We start from the raw sequence: 13,083 nt of genomic DNA, 5'->3' as shown, positions 1-13,083 counted from the left end.
TCTGATGGTTTACAAAAAGAGAGAATAAAAATGCTACCAGAAGTCATTTTGGGGGGAGAAACAATTACACTAAGTTCCATCTAGGGATGTAGATGGAAAAAATTTGTTAAGTTGGTAAAAATATATTTTTAGCTGATATTAATTTTCCTTTTCACTTACCTCCACCCCCCACTATCCAGTGAGTGACCTCCTGAGATTGCCTAGCCTTATCAAATTAACTTATTTATTGCATTTTAGGTTCTTTTGCCTTTTCTTCCTCGTGTGTGCTAGGTCATGTCCGACTCTTTGCAACCTCATGGACTGTAACCTGCCAGGCTCCTCTGTTCATAGGATTCTCCAGGCAAGAATACTGGAGAGGGTTGCCATGTCTTCCTCCAGGGGATCTTCTCAACCCAAGGATTGAACTTGCATCTCTTATGTCTCCTGCTTTGTAAGGCAGATTCTTTACCGCTAATACCACCTGGGAAGCCCCTTTCTCTTGCACACTTCGGATATAAACAGGACTTTTTCAAACAAATATTTCACAGGGAAATGATCTTATGACATTTCTATCAGAAAGACTTTCTTGGTAGGACATTTATGTTCCCTGTCCTCCCCCCTCCTCAAGTCTCAGATCCTAGAATATAGTTTCTAATGTGATTATTTTTCTAGCTTATATTTTTATTATTCTGTACATTCAGGTAGCTATTTATTTTTACTGCTGTTAAAAATGTTATTGAATTAGTAAAATATCCCCCAAATCTATAAATACTCTTACAGCAAGTGTTTTGTTAAAATTTTAGAGTATTTCATTTTAATGATATTTATGCTTAGCCTGTTAGACTTACTGTTTTGTACAACTTCTTAAAAAAAAAAAACCTATTTCAAGCATTTATAGCTTCTGTGTTAGTAAAATGGTTTTATGATACTGTTTTTTCTGTAATAGTTAAAAATGTGATTTGAGTTTTCTTTATCAACAACTATAGATTAAACATGAGCTCTTTCCCATTTTCAAAAGGTCACATCCCCCCAAAATTTATGAACCTATACTTGACAATAAAAGCTATACTTCAATGAATAAAAGATTTATGAGACCTAGTTAAAGGCAATGAAAAATTTCCTCTTATTGATTGAATAACTGCAGCCTCTGTTTTAGTTTAATTTTTTAGCATTTTCTACTAGACAGCCAATTGATTATACAGTCATTTTTTAAAGATTTGATTAATTTTCTTAAAAAAGAAATTTGTTATAATATACTGGATGCTTGGGGCTGGTGCACTAGGACGACCCAGAGGGATGGAATGGGGAGGGAGGAGGGAGGAGGGTTCAGGATGGGGAACACATGTATACCTGTGGCGGATTCATTTTGATATTTGGCAAAACTAATACAGTTATGTAAAGTTTAAAAATAAAATAAAATTAAAATAACAACAACAACAAAAAAAGAATATTTTACCACATGCAAAAATTACATGAAAATTAAAATGCTTTGGTGTCCATAAATAAAGTTTCATTAGAACACGAAAAAAAAATAATAATAAGGAACAGTATAGCTTTATAGTGTTGAAAGAAAGAACAAAAATAACTGAATCAAACTTTAAGGTTCTTATCTTTCTTAAATCACTATAAGTCAAAACGGTGACCTTTAAAAATCTGAAAATTTGGACTTCCCTGGTGGTCCAGTGGCTAAGATGCCATACACCCAGCACAGGGGGGCCCAAGTTCAATTCCTGGTCAGGGAACTAGATCCCACATGCTGTAACTAAGAGCTTGCTTGCCACACCTAAAGATGCTGCATGCTGTAACTAAGACCTGGCACAGCCAAATAAATATTAAAAAATAAATAAAAAATGAAAATCTGAAAATTTAACAGATGTGTTTCTGAGCTTTTATGAAGACGTCAGTATAATTAGAATATTGATATGAATAACACTCACAGAGGCCTATAGATTAATCTTGACTTTAAACATGCTTAAGTGGCTGACTTACTTGGTTTTTAAGAGTAGTCTCAATATAACTGTGAAGGTGACAATTCAGAAAAATAAAGGTTCAGGATAACATGAAATTAAATAAGGTCTGTAGGAGGAACTCCATTTCATAGTATTTAAATGGTGCAGTTTCACAGTCCAAATGTGGACACGTTTCTCTTGAAAACATATTTTACCTACAAAGAGTTCCATTTTATGTTTTAGAGTGTGAGGAAATGGGCTGTGCAGACACTCGAAATCAAAGTTAGAGGAACAACTCAGGAATACCAGAGCACTGGCTTTTTGGTTCCATTCCTCATGCCAACCTCCAACCCCCCGGGACTGCAGTAGGGTCTTGCTCATACTGAGTTTGGTCAAAACAGCAGGAGAGTTGGCGCACTGTAAAATTCACCTAAATGGAAGCACATAGATTGTTAGTGTAACAGTTTCTCTGGTACTGTAAGTTTTGTGTAAAGGGGAGAAAAAAAGGAATTTGCCTGGTTCCTCAGCTCTGGTCAGGTAAGGCCTATGATATAAGAACCACTGGAAACATGGTGCCCATTAGAGAACAAAGGGCCAAGAAAATTGGCTCTGAGATGGGCCTCTGTCCAAAGTGCTTTGTGATGACTCTTGGCTCTTGCCAGAATTTGTATCTTAAATTAAAAAAATCAGGCCCTGATAGCATACAAGTGTGTCTGTATGTATGCCTGCCTGTGTGTCTTTGTGTTTCTGTGCACGTGCGTGTGTGTGCATTTGCGTGTGTGTGTGTGTGTATGTGTGTGCATGCACACACGGTCTTTTTCTGCCTATCTGTATCCATAAGAAATCCTGCAGGAATAAAATATTTGTTCAGAGACATTTACATGCTAAAGACTTGAGTATTTTCATTCATAATTTAAATGAGAAAATTCACTGGAAGCACATAAATTTATGAATTGTTGGTATGTGTTTTCCAGGAGTCATATATGGATATGAGAGTTGGACTACAAAGAAAGCTGAGCACCAAAGAATTGATGCTTTTGAACTGTGGTGTTGGAGAAGACTCTTGACAGTCCCTTGGACTGCAAGGAGATCCAACCCGTCCATCCTAAAAGAAATCAGTCCTGAATATTCATTGGAAGGACTGATGCTGAAGCTGAAACTTCAATACTTTGACCACCTGATGCAAAGAACTGGCTCACTAGAAAATACCCTGATGCTGGGAAAGATTGAAGGCAGGAGGAGAAGGGGATGACAGAGGATGAGATGGTTGGATGGCATCACTGAATCAATGGACATGAGTTTGAGTAAGCTCTGGAAGTTGGTGATGGACAGGGAAGCCTGGCATGCTGCAGTCCATGGGGTTGCAAAGAGTCGGACATGACTGAGCAACTGAACTGAACTGAGCATGAAAAAAACAAACCTATCAGTGATTTCTGGAAAATGCTGGCTATAAAACGCCTCATAGTTTGCAGAATAAATGAACGTATAAATGTTCTTAGACATTCCTAGGTTAACTGACAGTGATCAATTAGACACTACCCAGTGGTGCAGTCTTTTGTGATTTTAAGGTCAATTTTCAGTTTTTTAAGAGATAAAAAGAAATATTCTTTTTATATATGAAAATCCCTTGGTTGAATTTTTAAACTATATGATACATTTGTTCATTGGATATTTGAGGAAATTGTGACTACTGCAAACCAAGCCACCTGGCTGGACTCTCCAAGTAGTCTCATTATTAATAAGCTTCACTAACCATCAGAGGCTCAGTGCGTGGTCTGGGCAGACATGAAAAGGTCTCTCGTAGGAACGTGGTAATCTCCAGGAGAAGCTGGCAGGCTGCCATCTTCAAAGCAAAGGGGCAGCCACATTTAGAGGGGTTCACAGTACCTGTGGAAGGAAAGAGTTCTTTCATAAGCAAACAACCAATAAAAAATACAGAGGCACAATTTGATGGACATAGCTACACATGTGTAAAATCAAATTGTATATGAGAATGTTACCTATCCATGTGCAAAATGAAACTGTAAATGAGGGTGTCACCTGTATATGTTCAATTTACCCGGTCCCTTTAGCATAATCTATACATCACAATACACCTCTTTTTCCCTCCATTTTGCAATTCTAGAACAAATACCTCAGTATTAAAATGTCAATCAGTAAGAATTATTTTCCTCAAGGCATTATAGAGAAACAAAATGCAGCTCCACTAGGCCGGAAAGCCTTTTAATGAAAACAAAAACAGAAAGCAGCCTTGCCAGATTTTCACGTACCTATACAATCAGATTTATATATGGTATAGGCCCGTGAATAGATTTGGAACTACAAAGTCCTGTCGGCTCACTTTGTAAGAGATGTCTATCTTAATGTTCTTAGGGCAGTGAAGTTGTTTCAGCTTTATCCCAGATGTGTTTCTGTAGCATAAACAAGACTTATTTACTTCGTCACCCATGTTATACAGTTTATACAAGCTAGCCTGTCATATTAAGGAATAGCTATACTAGAATATGCAAATATTCTCCTTTGCTTTGAAGAACACCAGTCTCTGAATGAGTTAAATGTTGTATCCACCATAGACCAAAAAATGGATTTTGTTATAAAGGCAGATAATAGCCAAGGTGACACTATAGAGACTTAAATCCTCAGGATTAGTTCTCAGATACATGACATCACAAATAATGGAGAAATATATTGATTACTTATCAGTGTTCAGAAAAGAAGACAAAGACATGTCTCCCTTAGAAGAAAATAGTTTGAATGAATCAACTTATGAAGCAATAACTATATCATTACATATTAACCGTCCTAAAAATATCTTTGCTGCTGCTGCTGCTAAGTCGCTTCAGTCGTGTCCGACTCTGTGTGACCCCATAGACGGCAGCCCACCAGGCTTCCCCGTCCCTGGGATTCTCCAGGCAAGAACACTGGAGTGGGTTGCCATTTCCTTCTCCAATGCGTGAAAGTGAAAAGTAAAAGTGAAGTCGTTCAGTCGTGTCTGACTCTAGCGACCCCATGGACTGCAGCCTACCAGGCTCCTCCGTCCATGGGATTTTCCAGGCAAAAGTACTGGAGTGGGGTGCCATTACCTTCTCCGAAAATATCTTTAAATAGCTCTAAAATATTTCCCATGTATTTGGCTTTCATAATTGCTATAATATACAATCATGGCTTATATTGATAGTGGGTAGAATTATGGTTTTTCTGACCATATCTGGCTATTGCTTCCCCACGAAAACCATTATATTTTCTACAGAGGTAATATGTGGCTGGGGACATTGCCTCTTATTAAGAATGAAAAAGCAGTGTTTACAATAGCCAGGACGTGGAAGCAACCTAGATGTCCATTGGCAGATGAATGGATAAAAAAGCTGTGGTACATATACGCAATGGAATATTACTCAGCTATTTAAAATAATGCATTTGAATCAGTTCTAGTGAGGTGGATGAAACTGGAGCCTATTACACAGAGCGAAGTAACTCAGAAAGAAAAACACCAATACAGTATATTAATGCATATATATGGAATTTAGAAAGATGGTAATGATAACCCTATATGTGAGACAGCAAAAGAGACACAGATGTAAAGAACAGACTTTTGGACTCTGTGGGAGAAGGCGAGGGTGGGATGATTTGAAAGAATAGCATTGAAACATGTATATTATCATATGTGAAATAGATCGCCAGTCCAGGTTCAATGCATGAGACAGGGTGCTCAGGGCTGGTGTGCTGGGATGACCCTGAGGGATGGGATGGGGAGGGAGGTGGGAGGGAGGGTCAGGATGGGGAACACATGTACACCCATGGCTGATCCATGTGAATGTATGGCAAAAACCACCACAATATTGTAGAGTAATTAGCTTCCAATTAAAATAAATAAAAATTTAAAAAATGGTACTAAAAAAAAGGAATGAAAAAGACAAACTTCTCTATTGTTTCCAGACTGATACTTGCTTATACCATAATTATTTTTAAAATGCAAACTGAGCTATGTATTGACTTAAAAGTGGAACTAAAGAAGATATTCCAATCTTATATTCATTGAATGAATGTTCTAGAGTCTACATGACGCTTGAACTTACCTAGATGTGCAACTGTTTTATAAAACATAATTGAACACTAGTTATTTAGTATAAACTTCTGGATCTGTGCTTGTAATCCTAAGGATATCATCTAGATTCTTCTTGTCAGTCCCATAGACAATGAGCTTGGTCTTAGTCCAGGCTTTCTCATAAGTATCATCTGAAATATTCTGTTATAGGGAACAATTACTGACTTATAAATAGTCTCACCAAAAAACTGTTATACCAAGCATACCATATTGCCAGTAATATTTATGTGGTCTCATGGAGATGTGAGAACATTTTGGCCTATGAAGCTATTTCCATCTAACATGGCTTTGGCTTCTCTCTGTTCTGAGGACCCCTAGGAGATCCGGGGCAGTTTGGGGATGTCTCCTGGCAGGCCTAAACTAGATTCTGTGGTTGCTGGATTATCCTCAAGTCCTATTACAAATCAGACCCAATTTCATGAGTCTTTCTAGGATAACCTAGACTCTTGTGAACTTGAGGGAATCTTTGGGAACAACCTTCATCATTAGGTTAAAAGACTAACATCATAATTAGGTGTTTTGTCAACAGTTAAGTCAAGAAGATTTTCTTTGATTTGAAGGAAATGGCAATCCATTCCAGTGTTCTTGCCTGAAGAATCCCAGGGACGGAGGAGCCTGGTAGGCTCCCGTCTATGGGGTCGCACAGAGTGGGACACGATAAAGTGACTAGCAGCAGCAGAGAAAGAGCAAAATGATGGAAAAATGCAAAAAAAATTATTGGTATGAAAGTAGAAGACAATATGTTTTCTTTGATTATTATTTAGTTCTAAGATTACACTCTAGCCATCCTTTTATATTTCATGCCTTTAGAGATAAAGTAGGTTTGGCATCACTTAACTAAGGATAATCCTTAAGACATCATTAGGGAATCTGCATTTCAAATCACTAGGGTAGGTCAAAAGGAAGAGACCTCAGTGTCTTCATCAGTTAATGATACTCATTCCAAAACAATATTGGAATTTGCTACTCCATAAAAACAGTGGTACACATACTCATAAGCTTGTATGGTATAGAAAACACATATGCACAAAATGGTGTTAAAAAAGATGTTCAGGAATCTCTTTGTCTCTATTCTTCTATGATGGGACTCAATTATACTTTTAATAAATAAGTACAGTAAATCAAACATTCATAGTTCAGATAATCTGAACCTTAAAATTTGAATTTCATGTTAAATATGATAAACTATGATTAAGTATTTTAATATTTTAGTGATTTGAGAAGCTTTTTGTGTTTAATTTCATTTGGTCTAGTCCTTTTTTATATCTTCAAGAGTAATGAAAAAACACAAAACCTTACAAAATCCTTTTCTGGAACAGCACTTTCCCACAATTTCCTTTTCTCACGGAGGACTAAAACTGATCTTGACATTTACAATATTAGGCGTCAGAGACTACAAAGCAATGAATGTTTCATATGGCCTACAGCTCTTTGCTCCTGTCTATAGTCTTCTCCTCTGGTTCCTGCCCTCACTTTGTGGGTTTTATGCACATGCTCACATCCATGCACAGGGAATAGGGGAGAAGGTACAGTGGAAGACATGGGAAGGTGGTAAGAATGTGAAAGAGGAAAGAGAAATATTACGTGCTCCTAAAGCAGAGATTCTTACAAGCAGGGGTTCTTGTAGTAAAGGGAGTCTCCTTACTGTCATCTAAAAAGTCTTCCTCCTCATCCTCCTTTCTCAGTCTCCTCTTGGTCTCCTCATCATAAATGAGACCCAGCAGGTTGGCTGGACTCTCACTTTCTCCATGACACAGCTCATTCAGCCGGACGCCAATTGCCTACCATGAACAGAAAAAGAATGAAACAGCATGAGGTATATGTCAGACTGTAAAAGAGGTTCTCACATTACAGAGGTCGTCGGCAATCAATTCATGGGGATTGTTTTCAGTGTAAGTTTCCTCTGTTTGCCATAGTGTTGTTACCACCACATTTCCCAACATGGGAATCCAGGGAAGGAAGGCACTAATGCTGTCTCCAAGGTCACTGAGCCTAAAGACTTATAGGAACTGGAATGGTATTTATTCTCACACAAAACTTTTTCTGAAAGTATTTTTATTTCCTCAAAGGTCATTTATTTTATAGATCTCACATAAGGGAGTATGCAGTTGTATTTTCTTTTAACTATTTTTATTTATTTAAAAAGTGTTTTGTTTTGTTTTGTTTTTTTTGGCCATGCTGCATGGCACATGGGATCTTAGTTCTACAGTTCAGTTCAGTTGCTCAGTCATGTCTGACTCTTTGTGACCCCATGGACCGCAGCATGCCAGGCCTCTCTGTCCATGACCAACTCTCAAAGCTTGCTCAAACTCATGTCTATCAAGTCGGTGATGCCATCCAACCATCTCATCCTCTGTCGTCCCCTTCTCCTACCGTCTTCAATTTTTCCCAGCATCAGGGGCTTTTCCTATGAGTCAGTTCTTCACATCAGGTGGCCAAAGTATTGGAGTTTCAGCTTCAGAATCAGTCCTCTTAATGAATATTCAGGACTGATTTCCTTTATGATGGACTGGTTGGATCTCTTGCAGTCCAAGGGACTCTCAAGGGTCTTCTCCAACACTACAGTTCAAAAGCATCAGTTCTTCAGTGCTCAGCTTTCTTTATGGTCCAACTCTCACACCCATAAATGACTACTGGAAAAACCATACCTTTGACTAGACAGACCTTTGTTGGTAAAGTAATGTCTCTGCTTTTAAATATGCTGTCTAGGTTGGTCACAGCTTTTCTTCCAAGGAGCAAGTGTCTTTTAATTTCATGGCTGGAGTCACCATCTGCAGTGATTTTGGAGCCCTCAAAATAAAGTCTCCCACTGTTTCCATTGTTTCCCCATTTAACCCATGCTTCTTGCATTGGAAGTGCAGAGTGTTAACCACTGGACCATCAGGGAAGTCCTGTATAGTTGTTTTTAATGGAGGATTTTGCTGCAGCAAAAAATAAGAAGTCACATTTCCTCAGAATGTTTCTGATCATGCAATTTTATGAGGATAGCAGTGTTATGCTAATGAATTTGGAGGCTGGCATGACTTCTAGAACTGCAATTTTATTTGTATCTTTCATCATATATGCAATCAAAATTTTCTTATAGACTTTGTTTCCCCCTCATGATATGCTATGAATTAGAAAGAAATATTAACTATTCTTTTGAAATATTAGCTATTCTTTTGATAGTGTACTGAACATCAACACTAGAAACATGACTTTTACCTCAACACATAAACAACACTGGCTTTTATAAGGTATTCACAAAACCAATGCTTACTATCTGTTCTTGGGAGTCATCATGTACTAACGTCTGATTTTAAAAAGAGAATTTTCCCCCAAAAAAGAGACAAAATATGCTACCTCTAATTCCTTTCACATTCTAATTACATGTTGTACAGAATAAAAGAAGAGACACATACATAGGAAAGAGACTAAAAAAGATAAAATGAGCACTGAACTTGGTCTGACAGTGTGATTACTCTGTGCATTGGTAAGAACAAAATTCCAGCTAATTTTCTTCTTTCCTCCTGCATCATCCTTTTCAAATATTTAGAAAAACGACTAAATTCTGGGCATGCAAGAGATTTTATTTTCTGTTGGAAAGTTACAAAAATATGTCCGTGTGTGCATGTGCATGCTGTCGCATCTGACACTTCGTGATCCTATGGACAATAGCCTGTCAGGCTCCTCTGTCGATGGAATTTTCCAGGTAAGAATACTGGAGCAGGTTGCCATTTCCTACTTCAGGGAATCTTCCTGACCCAGGGATTGAACCCACATTTCCTGTGTCTCCTGGGTTGGCAGGTGGATTCCTTACCACTGAGCCACCTGGGAAGCTCAAAAGATATGTCTAGAGCTCTTCAAATAAAAACACACGTTGTTTGAACATCTTGGTTATTTGAAAACAAAGGGGTCTCCTTAAAGTCTGCAATTGAGGAGTAACAAAAACCACATCAATACAAAAGAAATGCAGCTCGGTTGCCAACTTGAGAAGTTTTAAGCAAACAAAACAAAACGTGAAAGCCAAAACCACCACCTCAACAGAAAGCCTTGTCCTGATGCTACTATTTTAGAAATTCTAAAGAAGTGTTAGGTGGTTAGAATAGGAAAAAGGAGTCCAGAATGGCGGTGGCTAAAAGACAAAGAAGGGAAAAGCCTGTGAAAACAGAACAAAGGAAGGTCTGAGGACAGGAGTGAGGACCTCAGGTAAAACAAACAGCACTCCTGGCTAGCCCAATTTACATAGGGCAGGCCCAGGGGGAGGAGAAAAAACATATGAAAAGAGGAACCAAAATTGAGCTGGGGGCTTCTCTTCTCTTTGAGTCTTCTGGGTCAACTCCCCCTCACACCTCAAGGATATATTTCCCTTTGCTTTCTTAATAAAACTGAGCTGTAACACGAAGCTGTAACACTGGTCTGTCCATTGCTTCAAATTTTTGCTGTGACAAGGAAATTTACATGGGGCTGTAACACTGGTCTGTCCGTCACTTCAAATTTTTGCTGTGGCGAGAAAGAACTGAGGAAATTACACACTCCCCCAACAGAAGGAAATGAGGAATTATGAGTCTGAGCAAAGCCAGAAGACTTAATAGTGAGAGTCAAGGGGAGAAAAAAATCTACATTGATCTCCCCCGGATTCTGAAACCAAGCAATTTTAAGTTAAACCCACAGTTCACAAAACTTAGAAGTTTTCTCAAAAAATGAACTCGCTTGGGATAATATAAAATATCTAAATAATAATTTAGAGCTCTACATCTCTTTCAAGACAAGAAAAGTGCCTTAGGGATATGATTATTCCTTCTTCATTCATCAAATATTTATTATGCGAGGTAGTTTGCTAGTTATTAAATAAAACATAAAGTTGAATAAACTGTTATAGTGCATCAGTATCTTTTTTAATATGCCTGAGTAGATTATAAACTTTCATAAAGAAGTATCACTGTTTGGCAATTAGGAAAGTTAGGTTGAAAAACCTGCTCAAGGTCACTCAGCAGCCTTGAACTGGGATTTACACATAGATTCTCAAGAATTGCTGTTAGGCTAATGGGAAAGGGAAAAGCAGATATTTCAGATGGAGAGTTCCCAAAGACCCATATTCAGGGACATGCACTGACGTGTTCAGAGACTATCAACTAAGCCACTTGGTTGAAGCACCATTTTGTGAGCAGAAATAATGTGCCTGAGGGCTTGGAAAGGTAAATTGGGACCAGATTCCACGGTTCTTGAAGCTGGACTTTATTTTGCATTCTGAAGAAGGATGAAAGGCAGTTTTTGAGCAGGGGAGAAGTGTTATCACTCCTTCCAGGGACACCATGCTAGCTGTCTAAAAATGTAGAGACAAACCATTTATCCTGCTTTCAAAATTTAGTATCATAACTTATCACTGAACACCTCTCAGATGTAAAGGATTGAGATAAATGTCCTTTAGATACATCAGCTCATTGACTTCATCATCTATAATCTTGGTGTGATTTGAATAAAGGTTGTTGAAAGAGCCGAGATGCCAGGCTGAGCAATTTGGGCTTTTATCCCAAGGGAAAAGGAGTGCCACTGAAGCACTATAACGTGATTTGCATAGCCTAATCATTCTGACAGCAGTTTGGAGAATGAATTGGAAGGAGAGAGTCTGGAGGCTGGGAGATGAGATATGAATGTTCTGCTTTTAGACGGGCTATGCCAAAGGGAGATTTTATTGGCAGTGTGTAGGATGGGTCAGAGAGGGGAGATTGTGGGAGGAAACCAAATAGGAAAATACTTTAGTCACACAGAGGAGAAGTAATGAAGATCTGACCTCAAAGGGCATCAGTGACACGGAAGAGGTGGAATCAATAAGGAAAGGAGGTTGAGAATATGTTCAAAGACTGTCATTTCAGATGATGGTAGTTCTATCAAAAAGAATAGAAAATTCAAGAGGGGTTACAGATGGGGGTGTGTTTAAATGGAGAGAAGCATTTTAGTTTGGTCAGATTTAGTTTCAGAACATTAAGTAAATGCCTCCAAAGTACAGTGGGTGAAGTTAGTCAGGGATCTGAAAAGTGCTGTGGATAGAGAACTGGGTGCTTCAAGCTAACAGTAGAAAACACAGGAATAAATGTAATCCTGGTGGAGATTATACAGGAAGAACTGATAAGAGATGCTGAGAATGTCTACATTTACAGGGAGGAAAGAGGCAGAGGATCAGAAAGGGAGCCAGAAGAGATAATAATATCTAACTTTGTAGATTTATTGGGAAGATTAAATGAATTATTTCCCCCTGAAATGTTTTGTTCAGTGCTTGGTACATAACAGATACTCAGATTATCTCCCAAACAAATGAACAAACAGAAACTCAAAACGTCTTCATTTTACTCTGCCTAATTTTTATAGAAGAAAATCAAAAGCTCACGTCTCCCCACTGGTAGAAGAGCTTGGCAGCATTCCACTGCAGCTTCTGGTTCCGCTTGTTGCCCACAATGGGGGACCGTCCCCTGGAAAGGCCTTTCTTGGTGATGTTCACATGATGTCCTTTCATCCACTCGGGCCAGTTGCCACGGTTGCAGCGGTGCACAAAACGGGCACATTCCAGGAACAATGCTGCTCTGGCTACCACCGGTGCTTCCTGAGTAGGGTTGTTAAGGAAAGAGTAATGTGGGATTAACAAACAATGCATCTGACCTTAAAGCCAATGCCTATGTACTCTTAGCTTATTTTTGCCTTTGTATTTTGATTTGGTTTAGCCATATTTCCCCTGTGACTCAGCAGTAAGGAATCCACTTGCAAGCAGGAGCCACAGGAGACAGGGGTTTGATCCCTAAGTCAGGAAGATCCCCAGGAGAAGGAAATGACAGCCCACTCCAGTATTCTTGCCTGGAGAATCCCATGGACAGAGGAGCCTGGCGGGCTACAGTCCCTAGGGTCACAAAGAGTCAGACACAATTGAGCAACTTAGCAGCAGCAGCGATATTTCCTGGGGTGGTGTTAACATGGTTACAGTAGCAGTGGGAAATCTGGAAAATGAATCCATGAAGGCAAATTTGAGTATGGAATAATGAGACATTTTAAGTCAGTTCCTGCGTGTACTTTTCTCCT

General features: G+C 38.7%; 1 protein-coding gene across 1 annotated transcript in view; it reads right to left on the bottom strand.

The window, feature by feature from the left end:
- UNC80 (unc-80 homolog, NALCN channel complex subunit) overlaps window positions 1-13,083 on the bottom strand; it is a 222,889-nt gene that overhangs the window by 106,407 nt on the left and 103,399 nt on the right. The window contains exons 22-24 of the mRNA XM_055574457.1: window positions 12,401-12,613; window positions 7,679-7,814; window positions 3,682-3,815 (exon numbers count right to left, since the gene is read on the bottom strand). Coding sequence (XP_055430432.1) covers window positions 3,682-3,815; window positions 7,679-7,814; window positions 12,401-12,613 — 483 coding nt within the window. The remainder of the gene's footprint in view (window positions 1-3,681; window positions 3,816-7,678; window positions 7,815-12,400; window positions 12,614-13,083) is intronic.

The sequence above is a fragment of the Bubalus kerabau genome, chromosome 3, assembly GCF_029407905.1.
Source record: "Bubalus kerabau isolate K-KA32 ecotype Philippines breed swamp buffalo chromosome 3, PCC_UOA_SB_1v2, whole genome shotgun sequence".
NCBI classification, from domain to species: Eukaryota; Metazoa; Chordata; class Mammalia; order Artiodactyla; family Bovidae; genus Bubalus; species Bubalus kerabau.
The sequence above is the reverse complement of the archived record's forward strand: the minus strand, read 5'-3'. Positions and strand labels throughout refer to the sequence as shown.